The sequence below is a fragment of the Sorex araneus genome, chromosome 2 (genome assembly GCF_027595985.1).
Source record: "Sorex araneus isolate mSorAra2 chromosome 2, mSorAra2.pri, whole genome shotgun sequence".
Taxonomy (NCBI): Eukaryota; Metazoa; Chordata; class Mammalia; order Eulipotyphla; family Soricidae; genus Sorex; species Sorex araneus.
Window position 1 is genome coordinate 10,345,350 of NC_073303.1, and position 23,596 is coordinate 10,368,945.

Below are 23,596 nucleotides of genomic sequence, written 5' to 3' on the forward strand. Positions count from 1 at the left end.
GAGTTCCAGTGTCAGTATCCTTACTATAGCTAAAATCAAGCCACATAATATCTGTTTGCACAAGATACAGGAGCAAGTCATGAAGTAAGTTTATCAAAGATTTTGATGACATGTTTGAGCCTCCAGCAGTCGACAGGAATATCTTTGAGGAGATTGTCTGACACCAGGAAATTATACTGAAGTTAACAGATGCTACCAAAGTTCTCCCATGGTTCCCTAAAACTGCTATATGTATCCAGGGAGCCTCTTATGTGCTCCTTGATTTACACAGAGACACTCTACAGACAAGTGGAGGTCATCTGTGTACAGGTACGTGTATCTAAAAGAAGCATTCATCTAAATTCTCCATACTTATGTATATTTTTGAGAAAGAAGGATTCAGGACATTTCTCCAAATTCTTCACCATTTCCTCTGAAACCCTAGGAACTGATGCCTTCATCCATTCCCCCACGTGCACAGTCTCACCTGCAGTAACTCGTGGGCTGAGGCCTGACATTTCCTCTCCATTTCCAAGATGTGTTTGTTCAGTTCCTGGCTTTGCTTCTGCAGCTGGGCTTCACTCTCCTGCAGCCTCTTCAGAACTTGCTGTTCTTCATTCTCCAGTCTCCAGAGATAAGATTGCTCCTCCATGTGTAGGATCATGTGAAAAACCATAAAGCTATACTCGATGCAATACTTTTTATCCAAAATTTCAGACTATAATGAAGAAAGCATATTCCAAAGATGGGAGAACTTTATCTTTAGGTGAATAAACAGTCAAAATATAGTAGATTCACTCACTTAGAATTAAATGGAACCCTTATAGGAAACAAGAATGTGTATTCTCCAGGATTTGGGTTTCTCTATAAGAAAAGGAATTTTTGCCCTCCCACTACCCATGACTGTTGTACTGAGGGGAGAAAGAGTATTCTCTGTGAGTCCAAATTCTGAATTCAAACAAAGATTCCAGGACAGAGGATTAGAAAGAAAACCTCAAAAGGCCAGAGCCTTGTTCCCAGCCTCTCGCATGGAACTGCACTCCATTGCCAGCCGCAGGCCCGCAGAGTGCCAAATCCACTCCTCCAACAACTGTGTTTACCTGTAGCTTAGCCTCCCTGCATTGGTCCCTCATGGCATACCTTAAAAGTCTCTAATCACAGAAACACGTAGACGAAGTAGTTGTGTGTCTACACCCCACATATTAGGCACTAGTTAACCAGGCCTCACATACATTTACCTATCAATAAGCCATGTTAACACACAAAGATAGCCCCATTACAGGCTTAAAAACATACAATACTGGACAAAACTCCAAAATGAAAAGGTCACAATGGTAAAACAATTCAGAAATTCACCAGGATTAATGATTGAAGTTGCTAGCCCAGATGAATCAAACAGTAATAATGAACTATGTAACCTTTTAGGTAAAGAATTAAAAATAGAGCTTTTAAGGATGTATAAGGGTCTCAAATAAACAATGGAATATACTGCTGATAAAATTAAGAGGATATGAGAGTAGAAGTGAGGAAAACGAAAATGAAAAAACAAGCAGAAATAGAAGTAATAAAAAATATTAGTAGGTTAAATGAAATACTCAGTGGAAGGACTCAGCAACAGAGTAACAGCTACAGAGGACAGAATCAGAAAGCTCCAAGATGAGGTGCAGAGAATCTCCAGACAACAGCAGAATATAGAAGGGAGCCTCAAAATAAAACAGCAGACATCAAGAGAAAATAAGTATGAAGTCAAGAGGAATAACAGAAGACTCAATGGAGTCACTGAGGGACAGGAAGAAAACCTCGATGAAGAAGAAACTGTCAAACATATAATTGCTGAGACATTCCCAGAGCTGAACACCAGATGAAAAGAGATTCAGGAGGCTTAAAGGGTACCAGCTAAGAAAAAATACAAATTAAATACTCCAAGAAACATCCTTATCAAGATGATGAAATCCACAGATAGCGGTAAATTTCTGAAAGTAGCAAGATCAAAGAAAGAAAGTTCTTATAAAGGAACATTCTTAAGATTCACAGCACACCCATCTGATGAAATGCTAAGGACCAGAAGAGAGTGGTGCAATATAGTGAAAAAACATAATGAAATAAATGCCTCACTGAGACACTTTACCCAGCTAGACTCTCATTCATATCAGAAGGAACAACATACAGCTTCACAGAAAAACAGCAACACAGGAACTTGATAACTTCAATCCATGGTTTGAAGAACAACTAAATGTGCTACTTTAAGACAAGCCCCACAAATACACCAAACTTTGGCAGAAAGATGGGACAAAACCCCATAACAATAATCTGTCTTAATGTCAATGGGCTATAAATACACCAATTAAAAGACAAAGAATGACAAGATGGATAAGAGAATTGAACCCAACATTCTGCAGCCTGCAAGAAACATATCTGAAAAGTCAGAGCAAACACAGAATCCAAGTGAAAAGATGAAAAACTATTCTACAAGCAAACAGTTCCACAAACAAAAAAACGGGCATGGCCATACTAATATGAGATCACATAGACTTTAGACTGAAGAAGGTTACAAGAGACAGTTAAGGCCATTTCTTAATGATCAAAGGATCTGTACATTAGGAAGAACACACAATCCTAAATGTATATGCACCTAATGAGGAATCAGCAAAATATTTAAAATAACTGCTTGTAGACTTGAAGAAAGAGATTGATAGCAACACAATAATAGTTGGAGATTTCAACACCACTTTATCACTTCTCGACAAATCAACCAGACTCAAGCTCAGCAAGGACATACTTTATCTGAGAGGAGAAATGGAAGACATGGGCTTGATATATATGTATGTATATATATATATATATATATGCCTATGTGTATGACATTTCATCCCCCCAAATCTGAATACACATTCTTCTCATGCACACTTGGGACATTCTCCAAGATAGACCACACGCTGGGCCACAAAAATTTACCTCCATAGTGGCAGTGTGGGGTGGGGGGAGACAGGACTGGGGAGGGCGGGGGAGGGATGTTGGGTTTACTTTTGGTAGAGAATGGGCACTGGTGAAAGGATGGGTTATGAAACTTTGTAAGGGAGAAACATGAGCACAAAAATGTATAAATCTGTAACTGTACCCTCACGTTGACTCACTAATTAAAAATAAACTATTAAATTAAAAAAATTTACCTCCATAAAATTAAGAGAATATAAATTTTATCAATGGTCTTTTCAGACAATGATACAATGAAAATAGAAGTGAATAACACAGAAACAAATTCAAATAGCACTCTAGCACTGTCATCCTGAAACACCTTGAAATTAAACAACTCATTAAGGAACAACTTAGAAAGCAAACCAAAGAGAAAATCAAAAGATTCCTGTAAAGGAATGAGAATGAAGACACAAGTTACCCGAATCTGTGGGACATTGCAAAAGCAGTGTTAAGAGAAAAGTTTATTGCTCTACAAGCATTCCCCAGAAAAAAAGAGCGAGCCCACATAAATAACTTAACCTCTCAGCTTAAGATCTTGTAGAATGACCAACAAAAGGGACACAAACCAGGCAGGAGGAAAGAAATAATAAAACCTAGGGCAGAAATTAATAACCTGGAAACCCAAGAAACAACCTGAAAGATCAACAAAACCAAGAGATGGTTCTTTGAGAAAATAAACAAAATCGATAAAGCACTGGCAAGATTCACAAGGAAAGAGAGAAAAAGACTCCTAATAAACAGAATCAGAAATGAAAAGGACATCATAACAGAATACACAGAAATTCAAAAGATAATGAGAGATTCCTTTGAGAAGCTTTATGCCATGAAACAAGACAGCCTCGAAGAAATAGATAAATTCCTGGACTTTTATAATCTCCCAAAACTGACCCAAGAAGACTTGGAATACCTGAACAGACAAATCACTATCAAAGAAACTGAAATAATAACCAAAAATCTACCCAAAAAAATCCCTTGCTCAAATGGATTCACTAGTGAATCCATTTAAAGAGGACTTTTAAAACCTTTAAAGAGGACCCACTCCAAATCCTATTCAATCTTTTCCATGACATTGAAGAAACAGAAACCCTTCCAAACAGTTTCAATGAGGCAATATCACCCTACTACCAAAAGCAGACAGGGATACCACAAAAAAAGAGAATTACAGGGCGATATTCCTGATGAATACAGATGCAAAGATCCTCAACAAAAGTCTAGCAAATATAATTCAACAAATCATCAAAAAGATCATACACCATGACCAAGTGTGTAGGATAACATAGGATTTGTCCTTTTAGCCTTGCCGCAGGGAACTTGGTTTACCTTTCTGTATGGACACAAGACGACAGTTAATATTATGCTTTGTAAATTGGAAGCCGATTGACTCCAATAATATTTACTCCTGGGCATCTGCTTTCTTGACTCAGTTGCCCTTAGTTTCTAGCACCCCAAAAGCAGGGTCCCGACGAGAGACAGAATGAACCCAGGGCAAGCTGTGAGCTACCCTGGCATCGAAATGGGCCAGGCCAAAGCGCCACAATATTCAACTATAAGTTGAGAACATGGTCATAGACAATGCTGTCATGATCCAAAAGTAATGACAAGACTAGGACTCTTCTGGGGTGAGGAAGACTAACCTGGTCTGAGGACTGTGGTCTGGAATATATAGTGAATGTCCTCAGGAAAAAAAAAAACTTTAAGTCTCATATATCTCTTACTGTGCTCATACAAAATAACATTGCTAGAAATATTAGAAGTAAATTTACTATAAATATTTAAGTGGATTACTAGCTGAGGAAGGAAGAAAATGACACACTCTTATTTGGATCCCTCCCTTGAGCGGATCTCCTAGTAATCTGGAGTAATCGCCCTAGATGAGATTTTGTTGATCTCCTGGAGAAATGGTCTTACCCTTCTTTGTAGATTTGTTAATGTTCAACCCACCTTTGTGTCACCACTCTATGTAATTTGCTGTATAAACTAAGACTGTAAAGGGGGAAGAGACAGAAAGGCAGAGGCAAGACAGAGGGAAGAGATAAGACAGAAGCAAGGAGAAGAGAGAGAATCGGAGAGACAATACAGAAGCAAGAGAGAAAAGACAGAAGCAGAGACCGAGAGGTCAGAAGAGACCAGAGGAGAGACTACAGAGACAGAGACAGAGAGACAGAAAGAAGAGAGCACAGTGGTACACACAGAAGCAGAGCACAAGGAGGAGCCATCCCGATCCGGTCCATACACAGTGGCTCGAGAGTACCAAATGCGAGTGGGGAGAGAGAGAGAGAGAGAGAGAGAGAGAGAGAGAGAGCTGCCCCCAGAGCCCGTGAACAACAGAACAATACAACGCATCACATCACCCCCTCCTGTGCATGTGTCTTTGTAATTTTTTACACAAGTGAAATTCATCCCAGGCATGCAAGGATGGTTTAACATTCAAAAGTCAATCAACATAATCCAACATATAATTAAAAGAAAAGATAAACCATATGAATAGATTCAAGGGATATAACAAGATCCAGCACCCATTTCTTATAACAAAAACTCTCAGCAAAATGGGAGTCAAAGCATCTTTCCTCAATATATTTAAAGCCATCTATCTACCACAAACCCATGGCAAACATTCTCAATGGTGAAAAACTAAAAGCCTTTTATTTAAGATGTGGAAAAAGATAATGTTGCCCACTCTTGCCACTTCTATTCAATATACTACTGGAAATACTTGCCATAGCAGTTAGGCAAAAAAAAGATATCAAGACCATCCAGATAGGAAGGAAAGTGGTCAAGCTATCACTATTGGCAGATAATAAGGTACTATACTTAGAGAACCCTTAAAGTCTTTACCAAGAAACTCCTAGAAACAGTAGGTTGTAAAGTGGCAGGATACGAAATCAATGCCCAAAAGTCCATGGCTTTCCTATCTAAAAACAATGAAAGAGAAGAAAGATATTTAAAAAACTATCTTGTTCACAATAGTGCCTCAGAAAATCAAGTACCTTGGAATCAGCTTAACTACATAGGTGAAGGGCCTATACAAAGAAAACTACAAAACACTACTTCCAGAAATGAAAAAGGACACTAGGAAATAAAGACATATGTCCTGCTAGTGGATCTGGAGGATTAACATTGTCAAAATAGCAATACTCCCCAAAGCATTATACAGATTCAATGGAGTCCCTATAAGGATACCATGACATTTTTCAAAGAAATAGACCAAACACTGCTGAAGTTCATATGGAGCAATGACCCCCACGAATAGCTAAAGCAAACCTTGGGAGAAAGAGGAAGGGTGCATCAACTTTCCAATTTCAAACTGTACTACAAAGCAGTAGTAATTAAAACAGCATGGTATTGGATTTGAAACAAACCTCCAGACTAATAGAACAGAGTTTAATATTCTGACACAACCTCTCAAGCATATGATCACTTAATCTTTGACAAAGGAGCAAGAATTATGAAGTGGAACAAGGAAAACCTCTTCAACAAGTGGTGCTGTGAAGGCTGAACAACTACATGCAAAAAATTCAACTTAGCCTCTGTCAATTCAACTTAGCCTCTGTCTAATGCCAAGCACAAAAGTCAGATCCAAATGGATTAAATATCATAATTCAATCCATAAGGTATATGGAGGTAAATGTAGCAGAACCCTCCATGACATTGAAGCTAAAGGCATCTTCAAGGATGAAAAACCACTGACCAGGTAAGTGGAAACAAATATAAACAAATGGGACTACATTAAACTGAGAAACTTCTGCACTTCAAAAGAATTAGTGACCAAAAATACAGAAAGAGCCCACGGAATGGGAGAAATGATTTACCCAATATCGATCAGATAGGGGCTTAATATCCAGGACATACATGACACTAGTAGAAATTTACAAGAAAAAACTTCCGATCCCATCAAAAAAATGGGGAGAAGAAATGAACAGAAACTTCCTCACAAAAGGAAAATCGAATGGCCTAAAAGCACATGAAAATATTCTCTACATCACTATACATTAGGGAGATACAAATCAAAACAACAATTAAATATTATTTTACACCACTGAAACTGAAACACATCGAAAAGAACAAGAACAACCAGTGCTGGCGTGAATGCAGGGAGAAAGTGAGTCTCCGTCATTGTTGATGGAAAAGACAACTGGTCCATCCTGATGGAAATCAATATGGACATTCCTCTAAAAACTGGAAATAGAGCTCCCATCTGACCCAGAAATATAAGATCTGGGAATATATTCCAGAGATGCAAAAAAATACAGTAGAAATGACATCTGCATGTATTTGTTTATTGTAGCACTATTTACAATAGCCAGAATCTGGAAAAAACCTGAGTCCTGGTGAACAGATGATCGATTAAAGAAACTTTGGTACATCTGCACAATGCAATACAATGCAGCTGTTATAAAAGATTAAACTATGAAATTTCCATAGGAGTGGCTGGACATGGAGGGTATCATGCTAAGTGAAATGAATCAGAAAGAGAGGTACAGACATAGAATGACTGCACTCATTTGTGGAATATAAAGTAACGTAATTGGAGACTAACACCTAAGGACCGTAGAGAAAAGGGTCAGGAGGATTTAACCATGGCTTGGATGCTGGTTTCAAATGCTAGGGGAAAAGGCAGCTGGGATAGAGAAGAGATCACTAAGTAAATGATGGTGGAAGAGACCTCTTAGCATGGGAGATGTGTGCTGAAAGTAAACTATGGACCAAACATGATGACCTCTTAGTACCTGTATCGCAAACCATAGCACTCAAAATGAAAGAGAGAGGAGTAAGAGGGAATATGCCTGCCACAGAGGCAGGGAGTGAAAGGGGGTGCTGGGAGGGATACTGGAAACATTGGTAATGGAAAATGGGCACTGGTGGAAGGATGGGTGAAATGTAGTCATAAAAGTTTGTAAGTCTGTAACTGTATCTCACAGTAATTCAATACAAAAAAGAAAGAAAGAAAACCTCAAAAGCCAATGACTTGTGAAATTTGAGTACAGACTTTTGGATGACATCTATGTGGCCAGAAGAGCACTGAGTTACTTCCTGTGTGGTCTGGTCAATCATAGAAATAGATCTTAGTCTTCCATTGAAGATGTTCTTGTACCATTTACTGCTATTCTTTGTGAACTTTTTGAATATGAGTTCCACCTGGGGAGTTCCTCTTCCTCACAAAGATTACTTTTGGGGAATGCAAATTACATGCCAGACCTAGCATTGTGGCAAATTTATCACAGTGGCAGGTCTAAGCTTCAAACAGGAAAGTATTTTGAGACGTTTAAAACTTGTATACCAGTCAAGATGAATCAAAGTAAGGACACCACTTCTTCTCCTAACAGATATTAGGACTCCTCAACATTACTGCTGAAATGTCAAAGGAACAGGAGCTCAACTCTCATATTTGTAGCCAACAAGAAGCGTTAAAACAAGTGATTTGGGATTCATCTATTTAGCATAGATTAATTATTGGAATATACCTCTAAATATTTTAGGTCTTACATTGGTTTGCCCTTGCCACAAGGAGCTTATGTTTATTGGGTCACACCCATCAAAATGCTCCCGAGTCACTCCCATTCCTTTGTTTTTCTGTAACCACTTTTATATGCTCTCTTCACCAACCAGTTAATCAGCTTTCCCCCCTAATCAGACTCTGTTAATTTGTAAGGTCAGATCTTTTCAGGACACTGAACTTGTAAGTTATATTGCTTTTCTCCTCTCCTTGTTTCTTTTGAATTCTTTTAAAGCAATGTCCTTTTTGTATGAACAAAGGAAGACAGCTGTTAATAATGTTTTTGTAACTTGGGATTTAATTTGCTTTGAATATTATTCATTTCCAGGCATCTGCTTTCTTGACTTAAGCCTCAGTTGCCCTTAGTTCCTAGCACTCTGAAGGCAGGGTCCCGACGAGGGACTGAAAGGACCCAAGGCAAGCTGTGAACTACCCTGGCATCGATATGGGCCAGGCCAAAGCACCACGATCCTTAACTATCAGTTAAGAGTTTGATCATGGACAAATGCTGTCATGATCCAAAAGCAACGACGAGACTAGGACCCTTCTAGGGATAGGAAAGACTAATCTGACCTGAGCACTGTAGTCTGAGATCGAGATGACCCCAGGAGAGCAACTCTATAAGCTTACTGCATCTCTTGCTGTGTACATACAAAATATTAATATTATGAATGCTTATATGTGAGTTGGACAAGGAGAGGAGAAACACACCTATGGGATTCCACCCTTGGGAGGGTGTCTTGCTGAAAGAGAATCAGTCCTAGAAGCTGTATCCCCTGAGGGAAAGAACTTTACCCTTATGGATGGTGACCACACCTATGTGTAAACCCCAACCCCTCATGCTTGGGGATTTAACTAGGCTGTAAGTGTGGGCTGGTGTGAGCCAGATCTGGAGAAGCCAGATCAAGATCCAGATCCAGAGCAAGAAAGAGAATGAAGTAGCATGGGGGAGGAAGAAGCAGGAGGAGAACCAAAGGAGAATGGAGATAGGAATGGAATAAACCGCAACTGAGACCAACCAGCCTGGCTCCTATTCCTTCCTTCACCTGCCCATCATCATTGGCCTCCCCAGGGTGGGGGAAGCGGCGTGAGACTACCAAACGCGGGAGGTGAGAGAGATAGAGCCCGCCTTTTTGTGATTACACAATTAATGAGATGAAAGCATCCTTTTGCTTTGCCTAATTCTTCTATATGTCTAAGCTCTAGGGGGAATATATTTGAGATCAATAAATTCAAATTCTTACCTGAAAATTTCTTATTTGCTCTCTTATGTTCCCTTGCCATTCCTTATTTTGTTCTTCTTGTTTCCTAAGGTATGTCAAGGTTTTCTGGAATTTTTCCTGAAGGAAAAATTGTTTGATGATAGCTTATTAATTGGGTATTTTTTCATTATATATCTCAGGAGAGATAACAGACTTTCAATCATAACATAATATCAGAAACTTGTATAGTCCTTATATTACCAGGATACTTACTATGAAGTGAAAAATTCTATCTCCTGAGAGAGTGAGAGAGGAGTGTCTGCACAGAGGCAGGCTGGTGGGGGACGGGTGGGAAGGCAGCAGGAAGGGAACTTGCGATATAGGTGGCGGGAAGTGTACACCAGTGAAAGCGATGGGTGATGGAACATTGTATGGCTGAACCCGATCATGAACAACTTTGTAACTTTGTGGGTCATGGTGATTCAATAAACAAAATTTTACAAATGTTTTAATCTTCTGAACAGCCTGAGGAATTGGTAAGGTCATTAATATCATTTTTTAATTTTAAAAACATGTTCTTCTATTGGACCATGGCCTAAGGTATACAATGCTAAATTTTCCCCAGTGGACATTATACAAAGAATAAGAATATCATAATGTAAAATAATATTTTATATAATAATGTGTTAATTCCAAAAAACAAAAGATTATCAATAACTTGACATTTTTATTAGTACTATAAGTATTACAAAGTAATGGTAAGGGTTGGCCAAGTACCACTGAAGTTTTTCGAAAGAGGCCAAGTACAGCTGGAGAGATAGTTCAGGGGTTAAGGTGCTTGCATTGTAAGAGCCGACCTGGTCCCATCCTGCATATGGTTCTCCAAGTACAGCCAGAAATGAACCCTGAGCATAGAGGCAGAAGAAAACCCTGAGCGTGTGGGTGTGGTCCCTAAACCCAAATCCAAATGAAAGAGTCATAGGGACAAATGAAAGTCAAGGAGACAGAGAACATGCTGTTATCAAGAATCTGAATTTAATCTCCTGAACTGTATTTCTCTGAGCGCCAACAGATATGATACTGATATTCCTGAATATGGACCTGGTGGCCCACAGCACTGTAGGGCCCTAGCACTGAACACTCTTTGGGTCTTGTATCACATGAAGTGACCACTGGCTCACAGAACAGACCTAGGAAAACACTCTGGACAAAAATAGAAAGGGGGGGGAACTATGCTATCTAATAAAAGTCCTTATTCAAGCAATTTTAAATTATTTATTTAAAGTTTTGTAAGTTCAAACTTTAAATTTTTTAAAAAAATACTTTCTCCCATTTTAGGAGCACACTTTTAAGGTTAAAACTTGTCTATCTTGGGGCTGGAGCAATAGTATAGTGGGTAGGGCATTTGCCTTGCAAGTGGCCAACCTGAGTTCGATTCCCAGAATCTCATATGGTCCCATGAGCACCGCCGGGAGTAATTCCTGAGTGCAGAGCCAGGAGTAACCCCTGAGCATCGCCAGGTGTGGCCCAAAAAGCAAATAAATAAATAAAAATTAAAAATGTCTATCTTAGAAGTAGTAATCAATCTTCTAGATCTATAAAGTTAGTATATATTCTGACTCTAAGTATATAGGTATACCTATCAGTTGTCCAAAGCTATCAAGGGCTTTATGAGATTTTTTCATAAAACACTGTTGTGTAGCACTGGGCAAATGTTTTACAGATCTCAATCTCCATGGAGATTATGAGGAAAATTCTGTGTATATGCATTAATATGCCTATATGTTTATATATTAGTTGGACAGTCTTTATAAAGCTTATCTGAAGAGTAAAGTGATGAAAGCTATAACGTCATCCTGGATTTTAGATTATACTATTGCAGGTCCATACGTGTAAATGAGAAATGGATACTTTGTGAAGCACTCTGCGTAGTACTCACCTTGTAGCCTCGATAGGCATCTGCAACAAGGACTGTGCTGTGCCCTTTGTGCTGTGGTGTCCGCTCACAACACCAGCAGATGAGCTGGCCATCATATCTGCAGAATAGACTGAGTTTTTCTCCATGTTTTTCACACAGATGTTCCTGCTCCATCTTCTTAATGGTGTCAATGATGCTTTCTAGCTGCTTACTGGGCCGGATGTTCTCCCTTTGAAACTGTGCCCTACATACAGGGCAATGGAAGTTTCCCCCAGAAGGTAACTGCTGTTGCTGGTTCTCAAGATTTTCCAATATGCAAGAACGGCAGTAGATGTGTCCACAGTCTATCATCACTGGCTCAGTCATCAGCTCCAGGCAGATGGGGCAGGTGACTTTCTCCCTCATGGTCTTAGCTGTGCCCGAAGCCATGGTTTTTCCCGGAATTTTTTAATACTGAAAATAGAGGTAGAGATCAAGCAGATGGAATTTTTCTTTAAGTGATAGAATACACGTCACCTGAGTCTGATGGTACTGACATTTTCAGAGGATGAATTGTGTGTGGAATACAATAGTACTATCTCAAGAGTTTTAGATTAGATTAAATTTTATATTTTTAAATTTATGGTCTCATTGTACCACTGGAGCAATAACACAGTGAGTAGGGTGTTTGCCTTGAACGCAGCCAACCCGGATTCAATTCCTCTGTTCCTCTTGGAGAGCCCAGCAAACTACAGAGAGTATCCCGCCCGCACGGCAGAGCCTGACAAGCTACCCGTGGCATATTCGATATGCCAAAAACAGTAACAAGAAATCTCACAATGGAGACATTACTGGTGCTCCCTTGAGCAAATCGTTGAACAAGAGGATGACAGTGCTACAGTGCTACAGTGGTCTTATTGTAATGAGACATACTTCATTTGTTAGTTGATATATGTGCTGGTGTAACTGGTAGTTCAGAAAGAGAACAGACCATAACTACAGAAATTTTTCCTGGGCCAAATCTGAGAGACAGAAACCAGATGTTATTCCTCACACAAATTACAGATGAACAGAAAGAACATTTGGGAGCTTTTCAACTAATTTACCAATGACCTAGCCATCACAAATACTTTGTTTCTTACTTTAACTATAGAAGTTACACTTAGGAATTAGGGCTATCATTGAAGAAGATTCAGTGGATTCACATTTGACTAATGAAAAGCCTTCTCTGTATTATATATCTACCTCTATGTTGAAAGAACAACAATATCAATTCAGTGAAGCCAGGGGATCCCTCTAGAGCGGCAATGTAAACAAATAGCAACCTTATATGCCCATTCTGTCATACTCCCTGATTTGAGGGAAGGAAAATTTATCTGAGGGGAGGAGAAGAGTAGGTTATTTAGGTAGGACCTAAATTAGAGGTCCTGAGGACTCAGAGAAAATGAACCTGCAATGCAAGACTCCCTAAGAAGACCTCATACTCAGATGATTTCACCAGTGTATGAATACAATAGATAACAGAAATTTACCACACTCGGAGTGATTTCTGAGTGAAGAACCAGAAACAAATCCTCAGTCCCAAAGCCAAAAATCATGATCAAAAAGGCAATGGCAATTGAATGAAACCACCAGAGGTTCAAAACTCTTCCCTCGTGACAATAACTGACAATGCGTAGTTGGACATAGAGCTTCAAGCCTAGGAATTGTGGAGAATATCCACATACAACCCCTTCCCAAAGTCATTCAGGGCTCTTGCTCCTCGGGAGAAGCTCACAGTCTCTTTTGAACATGTTATCTTTCTTTCTCTTTCCTTATATTGAACTTCTTTATGTTAAAACAAACAAAAATGTCTTCATAATAGCCTCTAAGCACATGTCAAGAAAGCTGTTAGTTAGTACCAAGTGGCTCTCATCTGTGAGACAAGGATTTTTGATATATGGAAATCATAAGTGTAATATACCACTTCTCTAAACAAGTTTAAAAACTGAGCAAAATGCCTTTGTAAATGCTTCTCAAAGATGTAAGACTAAACAGTTTTTAAAACTGGGCAAGACATCTGTGTAAATACTTCTCAAAACGCAATTTGCCTCATATATGAAAAAATCAACATCATTCATTATTAGAGAAGTGAAAACTCAAATAATAATGCATGACATGCCCCAGAGAAGAAGGTCTTTATCCTTTTTTTAATTTTCAAAGAGTTTTTCACAGTAATTCATTACATTTAGTATTTCCACACCAATCCCACCATCATTAGACTTTTCCACCACCTTTTTTTTGAGTTTTAACACCACCACCCAAGCCTACCCCAAAGGCAGACTCTAAATAATTTATTTTGTATTGTTTGTTATAAATAATTGACTAAAAATGATCTGGTAAAGATTTCCTTAAAGAAAAGTGTGTGAAAATTATTGAATCTCATCTGTTTTTCTTTTTTTTTTCAGAGAATCACAACTTTCTTTAACAAAATAGAAGTGATGTTGTGAGTGATTTTATATCATTGAAAATTATTAACATTCAATACTGCTCATGAAAATAGAGAATGCCAAATATGATGTTGAATGCATTTATTCTTTGGATTATATTTTTACAAATTTCTTCAAGTATATTATGTATCTGATTTATTTTTTAATTAATTTATTATTTTATTGAATCACCATGTGGAAAGTTACAAAGCTTTCATGTTTAAGTCCCAGTTATACAATGCTTGAACACCCATCCCTTCACCAGTGCACATATTCCATCACCAAGAATCACAGTATACCTCCCCCCTTCTCCCCCACCTCCCCAGCCCCCCACCCCGCCTGTGTAACTGGTAAATTTCACTTTACTTTCACTTTACTTTGATTACATTCAATATTTCAACAAAAAACTCACTGTTATTGCTTGGAGTTTCTCCCCCCTAAAGTCGGACTTGCTGAAAAGGAAGCATTTGATAATTTGTTTTCCATTGCTGAGAATGAAGAGATATGAGGTCGAGTGGCAGCACTAGCGGCCGCACGGTTTTGGATTTCTGTATTTTAGTAACTAAGTCCAGAGAAATATCTGCCAGAAATTGCATCATTGTAAGCTTGTACCTCTCAGTTACTTTATATTCCACATATGAGTGCAATCTTTCTATGTCTGTCTCTTTCTTTCTGACTCATTTCACTCAGCATGATACTTTCCATGTTGATCCACTTATATGCAAATTTCATGACTTCATGTTTTCTGACAGCTACATAGTTGAACCTCATCTTGAAGGCATTAAGTCCCTGAATTAGATAGAGATCATTAACAGGTTGTTTGAGTCTTTGTGTGCTAATGTATATATTAGTCTTGTGAAGGATTGTTTTCCTTCTAATTACACCCACCAAATATGGTGTGATACTCTTGGTATATCATTGAAGGCCATGTTCTTATGATTAATTTAATTTAATAGCATCACAAGGAGCTTTTCTAAAATACTATATTACAGCTCAGGGATGAAGAATTTTTATTATGGATCATTTATTTCAAAAACATTTTCAAAAATACATCCACATCCCAGAATATTATCAAAATTAGAGGCTGTGTCTTCTTGGTGCTAGATGGAGGAATCCCCTGAAGGAGCTAGAGTGCATCATGTCTTCTAGTGGGTTTACTTGGATCTCTGTCTCTGTCTGTCTGCCTGTTTCTCTCTCTCTCTCTCTCTCTCTCTCTCTCTCTCTATCTATCTATCTATCTATCTCTATCTCTCTCACACACACACACAAACACACACACACACACACACACACACGAGCTTTAGGCTCACCGAGCAAATGTTGGCCTTATATTTTCATTCTCTACTCCCCAAAACTCACATTTTTGTTGTCAGTCTCCTCAGTAGCTTCTATTTACTGAGGACTCCACAAGGAAGTTCACTTGAATTGGATTAAACTTGAAAACAGAACTGATAAGGGGGTCAAAGACCTATTTGCCACAACTTAAACTTGTGGCAAATAGGACTTTTACCTTCTGACTGGGTGTGGGCTCCGCAGGAGCAATACCTTTACTCCCCAACAATCAATAAAAACAAGTGATGGGACTGGGGTCATAGTACAGCTTGTAGGGAGTTTGCCTTGAACCTGCAGACCCCAGTTTGGTCCCTGGTATCCTACATGGTCCCCAAGAACTGCCAGGAGTGAATCCTTAGTACAAAGCCAGAAATAACCTCTGAGTATCGCCAGGTGTGGCCCAAAAACCAACCAACCAAACCAACCAACAAAACCCCCAAACCAAGTGACATAGTAAAAACCTAGGAGGCTGATCCAGGAGCCCAGGAAACCACCAGGAGCCAGTGTTCTGACTTTTACTTCAGATCTTCTCTCTATATTTGCACCTGAGTCTCCAAGGACTTAGGATCCTCCTTGGTCCATGTGAATTTTCCCCCATGGTTATGCTGTGGGGCTGGAGCGATAGCACAGCCGTAGGGCATTCGCCTTTCACACGGCCGACCCGTGTTTGATTCCTCCACCACTCTCAGAGAGCCCAGAAAGCTGCGGAGGGGCTGGAGTGATAGCACAGCGGGTGGGGCGTTTGCCTTGCACGCGGCCAAGCCGGGTTCGAATCCCAGCATCCCATATGGTCCCCTGAGCACCGCCAGGGGTAATTCCTGAGTGCATGAGCCAGGAATGACCCCTGTGCATTGCCGGGTGTGACCCAAAAAAAAAAAAAAAAAAAGAAAGAAAGCTGCCGAGAGTATGGTGCCCCCACGGCAGAGCCTGGCAAGCTACTGGTGGCATACTTGATATGTCAAAAACGGTACCAATAAGTCTCACAATGTGAGATGTTACTGGTGCCCGCTGGAACAAATCGATGAGCAACGGGATGACAGTAACAGTGAGAGTGACAGTTATGTTGTGACTTATTTTAAGCACATCTGAAATAAGGTGAAAAATAAGGTATAAGATAAGCAGGGCTCACAATCACCAGAAACCCAGCTTCCCTGTTTTTTTTTGTGTCTAGGATCCTTCTCAGTCTTACTCTGAACATTCCAATGCTTCCCCAGCCTTGGAAGCTCTCTTGTTTCCCCTCCCCATTCTTCCCTGCTTTACTCTATTCCCAGAAGAAAGATTTGTATGGTTATATCAACCAGCTCCTTTCCCTCTGCCTTTCTCCTGTTTAGTTCAGTCAGTAGGATACATGGACAAGATCAGGAGACAAAAAAACAGAGTAGGGGAAGTTACTGTGTCCTTATTCCAAACAGAGCTCCAATCAGCAAGGTCTTCATTCCTCTCCTTCTGGTCACTGTCCTGTTCTACAGAGTCCTCTCTCTGTACCTGAAGCCCAAGCTGGAGATGAGTCCCTGACTATCGTATATCTGGTTACTTCACTTTCCTTGCTCAACTCCCTAAATCACATTTTTTTTACCAAGCTATTTATTAAATTCCTTTCAATTAGTGCTTAAAATAATCTGTAGAAACATTTGCAGTTTCATATTCCTTAAATAGCCAACCAATCCTCTATTGAAAAGTTTTTATGGGGCTGGAGCAATAGCACAGCAGGTAGGGCATTTGCCTTGCATGTGGCCAACCTGGGTTCAATTCCCAGCATCCCATATGGTTCCCTGAGCACCATCAGGAGTAATTCCTGAGTGCAGAGCCAGGAGTGACCCCTGTGCATGGCTGGGTGTAACACCCCCCCAAAAAAAAAAAGTTATTATGTTTTAAGCCCAGAAGAAATGTACTTGAAAAAGAATACATCAGCTGGAATGTTTTAAATCTGCATGCCTATAATACTCTTTAACCAAAACAGAAATATCGAGCATTAGCAAGTGGATAATATAGTTTTGCAATTGTGGATATGTGATTTAGGAGACATGGCAATGGCTGATAGGATCATGAGACAGATTGCCTGAGTTCTGAAGATGGTTGATGGTTTAATTTCATGGTGATTTCATTCATGTTCAATATGTGACATTGCAATTAATATTAATATTAAAATAGGATAAAGAAAGAGGTTACTTACCTTTGACGTAATGGTAATAAGCTGGCTATCAAGCATATAAAGTGTTTGCTCACAAAACAAATACATAAGTTCCTATTTAGGCACTAGAGTTACTAACAGGCAGAATATGGAAATTACATTGTAGTAAATAAACTTTCTGTCTACGAGTCTGTCAAGGAAACCTAAGTAAACTTGTTTGCCTAATAATCCCTCACATACACACTCCTGTATCTTCTGGGAACTACTTTATTTTATTTTTAATTTCTATAATTTTTTTCATGGTGATTTATTGCACTCAATACTGCAACAGTAATCTCACTAGCATTGACCTTCCCATCACCATTATTTCCAATTTTCCCCATCACCACTCATCAGGGGAATTCTTGATGTCCCATAACTTAATATCAATCGAATTTTTCTTCCTATCAAAGTAGAACCAGAAACACCCCACACAGTACCAATATTCTTCTAGAAAGACTTTGTATTGAATGCCATAGCAGACTTCCTCGAGTAGGTAGAGTCCAGAGAATTCATCACTGGAATGTTCCATTACACTATATCCCCACCCAGCTTCCCTCCTGAATTCATAGAGCATTTACATGTTCAAGGTGTCTGTCACATCCTACACAGAAAGAAACATAGATGTCAGTATGGACCATAGCATTTCATGGGAATTTTCTCTAAAAACTAGCCTTTCTACTTACAAATACAACAGCTCCACACTCAGATAATGCTGGTTTCTCAGGGAAGGATTCTCAGTGCCCGAGGATACTAACCATATGGCTTAGTGCCAGTAACCTGAGTGTTTTCTGCTTTAATGAACCTGAATAGCTGTAGGAGCAGCAATCACATTAGTCCGTGGGCTATTTGGGAAAACAGACTGGGAATTTTTCCTTGTGTGGTTTGCAAGTTTTTTGGTTTTTGTTTGTTTGTTTATTTATTTGCTTTTGGAGTCACACCCGACAATGCACAAGAGTTACTCCTGGCTCTGCACTCAGGAATTACTCCTGGTGGTCACTTGGGGGACCATATGGGATGCTGGGAATTGAACCTGGATCTGCCATGTGCAAGGCAAATGCCCTGCCCGCTGTGCTATCACTCCAACCCTGGTCTGCAAGTTTTGAATCCAGCGATCTCCTTCGTCAGAGGATCCCATATTAGACATTGTTCACTGCGAATGTCCTCTTTGATGAATCCATGCCTTGGCCTTGAAACTGATTCACTGAAGTGGTGGCAGAGGTATAGCAAAGCTGTAGAAAAACCATTTTACATTCTCAATCATCAATGGAACTACAAGTACACTTACAGAACGTAGATTAAAGAGTACAAAAGAATGGCTGGAGTCATAACACAATGGATAGGGCATTTTCCTTGCACGCGGCACACCTGTGTTCAATCCCTGGCATCCCATATGGTCCCCTACACTACTTCCAGGAGTAATTCTAGAGTGCAGAGACAGGAGTAACCCTCTGCTATACACCAGCTATACAAAAAGGACCAAAAATAAAAATGTTCAAAGTATTTCTCTAAGGGACTAAACCTTTAACTAGCTAAAAGAAGACCTCCTATCATACATTATATAAAGACACAATGATCAAACATGGGGAGGGATATCAATCATTATGGGTGCCCAACTTTTTCCTCAAATAGCTCTGTGAAATATGTTTCAAGATAAGTCTGACAGTGAGGGTTTTGGGCTGGTGAGATCAGAGTTATGAAAGTGTAGTCAACTTTCTCTCAAGGAAAAATTGCTTGATTAGAATCTATCAACTTGAAAATATTTATTATTATCAAACAGAGAATCCAAGTCCTCAAATAATAGACTTTCTTAATATGTGTGAACTCCCTACACTTTCAAAGTACTCTATCTGGGAGCTGCTAGTGAAATAAAAACCTTGATCTCCTAAACAACCCTAAATAGTTGGTGGGAGTAGCAATCACATTAGATTATTAACTTGTCTCCTGATTTTAGAAACTAACCATGGCTATGCTATTTACATCACTGTATACTTTCCAGGGAAATACTGTACATGGGGCAAGATAATCATCTAAAAGGAAATTTCATATAATAATGTGTTAAATCCAATAACCACTAACATATTTTGACACATGTGGCACATTCTATGTATTACCAGTCAGGAAGGGTAGGTTAATACCATCAAATTTATGAGAAAGCATCATCAGAAAGAGTCTTTGGTGTCTGAAAAGAAAGGGCTCAATGGATAGTTTTGTTCAGAGACCCTGATTTTGAACCCCAGGACTATATTGCCCCCTAAGCACCATGTGATGTAATACAGAAGCCCTTAACATTGTCAGATATAGTTCTGGTGGGTCTTTCTTTGGAACTTTCTCTCTGGACCTATTATTGCAGAGAGTGACATCCAGACCACAGTTGTCTTCTGGGAAGACAACTCTAAGAAAAACGAAAGTGCTGAAGGAGTACAGATGGCATATATAATGAATACTGTTATTATGATTCAATTTTAAATGCTTCAATATCAAATGCTTTTTTATTCTGGTTTTGAGCCATACCTGGCTGCAGTTAAGGACCACCTGTGGTGGTACGCAGAGAACTGGATGGGGTGTTAGGTTTAGAACCCGGGTTAGACATGTATTACACAAGCACCTTCCATGCTCTACTATCTCTACAGCCTCATAGTACAAGCTCTTAAGTAATTTTTCAAATACAGTTTCTCACTTCTTTTTTTGTTTTTGTTTTTGCTTTTTGGGTCACACCCGGAGATGCACAGTGGTTACTCCTCGCTCTGCACTCAGGAATTATTCCTGGTGATTCTCAGGGGACCATATGGGATGCTGGGAATTGAACCCAGGTTGGCCTCATGCAAGACAGATACCCTACCTACTGTGGTATGGTTGCAGCCCCAGTTTCTTGCTTCTTCATGGAGAACTTTTAAAAAAAAATTATTGAATCACCATGAGATAGTTACAAGCTTTCATGTTTGGATTGCAATCACACAATGATCAGACACTCATCCCTCCACCAGTGCACATTCCCCACCATCAACATCCCCGGTATGCCCCCCCCCCTTACCCACCCTCCCTCTGCCTCCATGGCAGACAATATTCCCCATACTCTCCAAGGAGAATATTTCAAGGTGAACCAATTTTCTGTTTTCTCAATAGGAATTAATTGTTTTCATGCTCTATGAAAACAATATAAGGTATGCAGCACTGTATGAGTAGATAAGAATGTTCTTGTATCCTCCAGTACTGTCAGACAGGCTTTGTGGAAATTTCTCCAAAACAGCGTGTTGTACTGCAACAAGCCAAGTGCTTTAAAGACTATGACCATATCCTGGTTGCTGTCATGTGGGTGCCATCAACTGCCTCTGATGTTCGCCATTTCAAACGGTTGTGTGATGAGCCCCAATTATTGAGTCTATCTTGAATTTCAGAGCCAGGTACAAAAACGCATCGTTCTTATCCTAGCATTCAGGAGTCCCCTCTCCACTCTAGGATCCAGTAGGAGCATCAGCTTTGCAAACGTGAGACACTTGCCATTCTGGGGCTTATCTGTACCTCAACTTGGAATGTGCAATTCCTTTATTTTAATTTACAGGGTACCCTCAGCTCTCTCCCCTCTGGAGAAACCCAAATCCTCTAGTGAACACCTGTTTCTCTCCCCTGCTGATTTTCCCATTGTTGTGGGCAAGCTGGAGTGAGAAAGAGGGGGGCACCCTGATGTCTAGATCATTTAGCTGATCATTTTAAAACTTGCAAACAGGACTGACAGACACCCAAATAATCAAAACAGATAAAGAGGAGAGATAAAAAACATAGAAGGGATGCAGGAGAGGAGATTTCTCTTTGATTCTTCACTTAGGCCTGCCAGAGAACAGGAAAAGCACTCTGCCTTCTTCCCTTAGGGGGCCCTGAAAATTCTAAAATGATTTCAGCTTATTCCTTTGTGTCAAGTGCAGAAGAATTTTCTTTAAGTTGACAGAGTAAGCTGGGAAGAGACACACAGGTCCCTGTTCTTGGTGGACCCCCAGAAATTTCCAGCATCTTGACTGAGCAAAGACTAGTTTACACTGCCATGTGAGACAGAAAACTTTTCTGCATCAGCCAATGGGACCGTTGAGGCAAATGTAACATTGAAGGCTGAAGAGAGAGTACAGCGGGTTAGTGGTCTGCGCTTTACTCAGCGCAGCAGAGTCAGATCCCCAGCTCCGCATATGTATTCCCAATCGGTGACAGGTTGATCCCTGATGCAGAATCAGGAGCACAGCTTCGTGTGGGCCAAACCCTACCATCGCTCACTGTCCCACTCCAAAAGAAAAAAAATATTCTGCATCTGTGTTTCTTCCCCTTATTATTTAACCCTTATTTCTATCACTGTTAGATAATAACCCTAAGTGTTTTAGGCTTCATCAATCAATTGCCCCTTTTCCTCACCCAGAGAAGCATCAGTGCTCTTGTGAGAACCTCGAATCCCTTAGTTTATCTTTAACCTTTCCTTTGTGTTAGTGACTAAGTGAAAATTTCTGTTAAATCTTGACTTTGTATTGTCAGTGAATTACTTTCTGTTCTATTTTCCCTATAATTTTTCATTTTACTATAGAGTAATGTCCTTCACATAAACACAGAAAGATCATTAATGCTATGTTCCTAATATCTGGTCGTTGATTGACTCATAGATCTACTCGGGCAGCCATACTTGACTCAGACTGTGGTTGCCAGAGTTTCTAACATCCCACAAAAGGAGGCTTCACCATGGGACTTGAATGGACCCAGGGCAAGCAGATTAGCTACCCTGACATAAAAATGGGACAGGCTAGAAAGCATAAAAGCACAGTCTTGATTTAATTATTCAGGGCCACCAAGTGGAAGTATAAGCTCTCCTGTACTGAGGACCTAGTCTGGGATTTCCAGTAAAGCCCAGTGAGCTTTCCCTAGGAATCTAGAGAACTAAGTCTTGAATCTGTATCTCTTACTGTGTTTATCTCAATAACTTCAAGTTTTTTTTTTTTTATTGAATCAAGTGGAGGGTTACAAAGTTCTCAGGATTATGTCAGTTATACAATATTCAAACACCCTTCCCTTCACCAGTGCCCATCTTCCATCACCAACCTCCCCAGTATATCTGCCGCCCCCTCCCACTTCCCTAGTCCCCACCCTTGTACGTGATAAGTTTCACTTCATTTACGCTTATCTCGATTACATTCCATGTTTCAACACACAACTCACTACCGTTGCTGGGTTTCCCCCCAAAAAGAAAAAGACAGTCCTATTGCCAAGGAGGCATTTGATAGTTCTCCATTGCTAAGAATATAGAGATATTAAGTCCTGCTGTTTGTTACATAACTTTTCTTTTTCCCCCTTGCCCCGCGCCACCGAGTTCACGCCTGTTTAGTAATCGCCACGCTGTCTGACAAAGGAAAAAAACGAAGAGGATGATTATTTCCCGTCATCAGCCGGCGTGGGGTTCTGGCTTAGTTGATAGTCTAGTAGAGTGTCTGCAAGCAGTTTCTGGAACCAAAGGTCTTGCGCTGATATCGGCTCCGGTTTGAGATACCACCAGCGTCCCGCTGGTCCATGTACCTAATTTTTTCCCCTTATTTCCCATTCCCACGCCACCAGGTCTGTTTGCTTAATGGACATCACACTATGTTTGACACCACACCACGTTTCTTCCCGAGAAAGAAGGATATTTCTTCTCAGCCAGTGTGGGGATATAGCTTAGTTCAGTCTAGAGAGATGGCTACCATTTTGATTGCCTTCAATATTTCAACAAAATACTTACTATTCTTGTTAGGATCACCCACAAAAGTCCGACCCATTAAGAAGGAACCATTACATATTGCTGATACTAAGATGACATTAGGTCGCGCGGCCGCGTTTCTGTCTAAAGTCCAGGGAAAAAGTTGAAGGAGAGAGAGAGAGATTTCTGCACGGGGGACCTGGCGGAAACTCTCAAGTCACATACTGCAGGTTGCTGGTGGGCTGGTGGTGTCCCAAGCAGCTCCTTCCTCTTCGTCAGTCATTCTGGGGGTGCGGGCGCGGAGAAATGGGAAAGCCCACGTGGCTGCACTCTCTTTAAGTGTCCGATGTGGGCAGAGACCGGTACTTCCCCGC

General features: G+C 40.0%; 1 protein-coding gene across 1 annotated transcript in view; it reads right to left on the reverse strand.

Annotated features, from left to right (window-relative positions):
• Positions 1–11,998, reverse strand: part of LOC129401602 (E3 ubiquitin-protein ligase TRIM38-like) — a 30,936-nt gene extending 18,938 nt beyond the window's left edge. Inside the window, exons 1-3 of the mRNA XM_055124306.1 lie at positions 11,591–11,998; positions 9,694–9,789; positions 467–697 (exon numbers count right to left, since the gene is read on the reverse strand). Coding sequence (XP_054980281.1) covers positions 467–697; positions 9,694–9,789; positions 11,591–11,998 — 735 coding nt within the window. The remainder of the gene's footprint in view (positions 1–466; positions 698–9,693; positions 9,790–11,590) is intronic.
• Between the last annotated feature and the right edge of the window lie 11,598 nt (positions 11,999–23,596).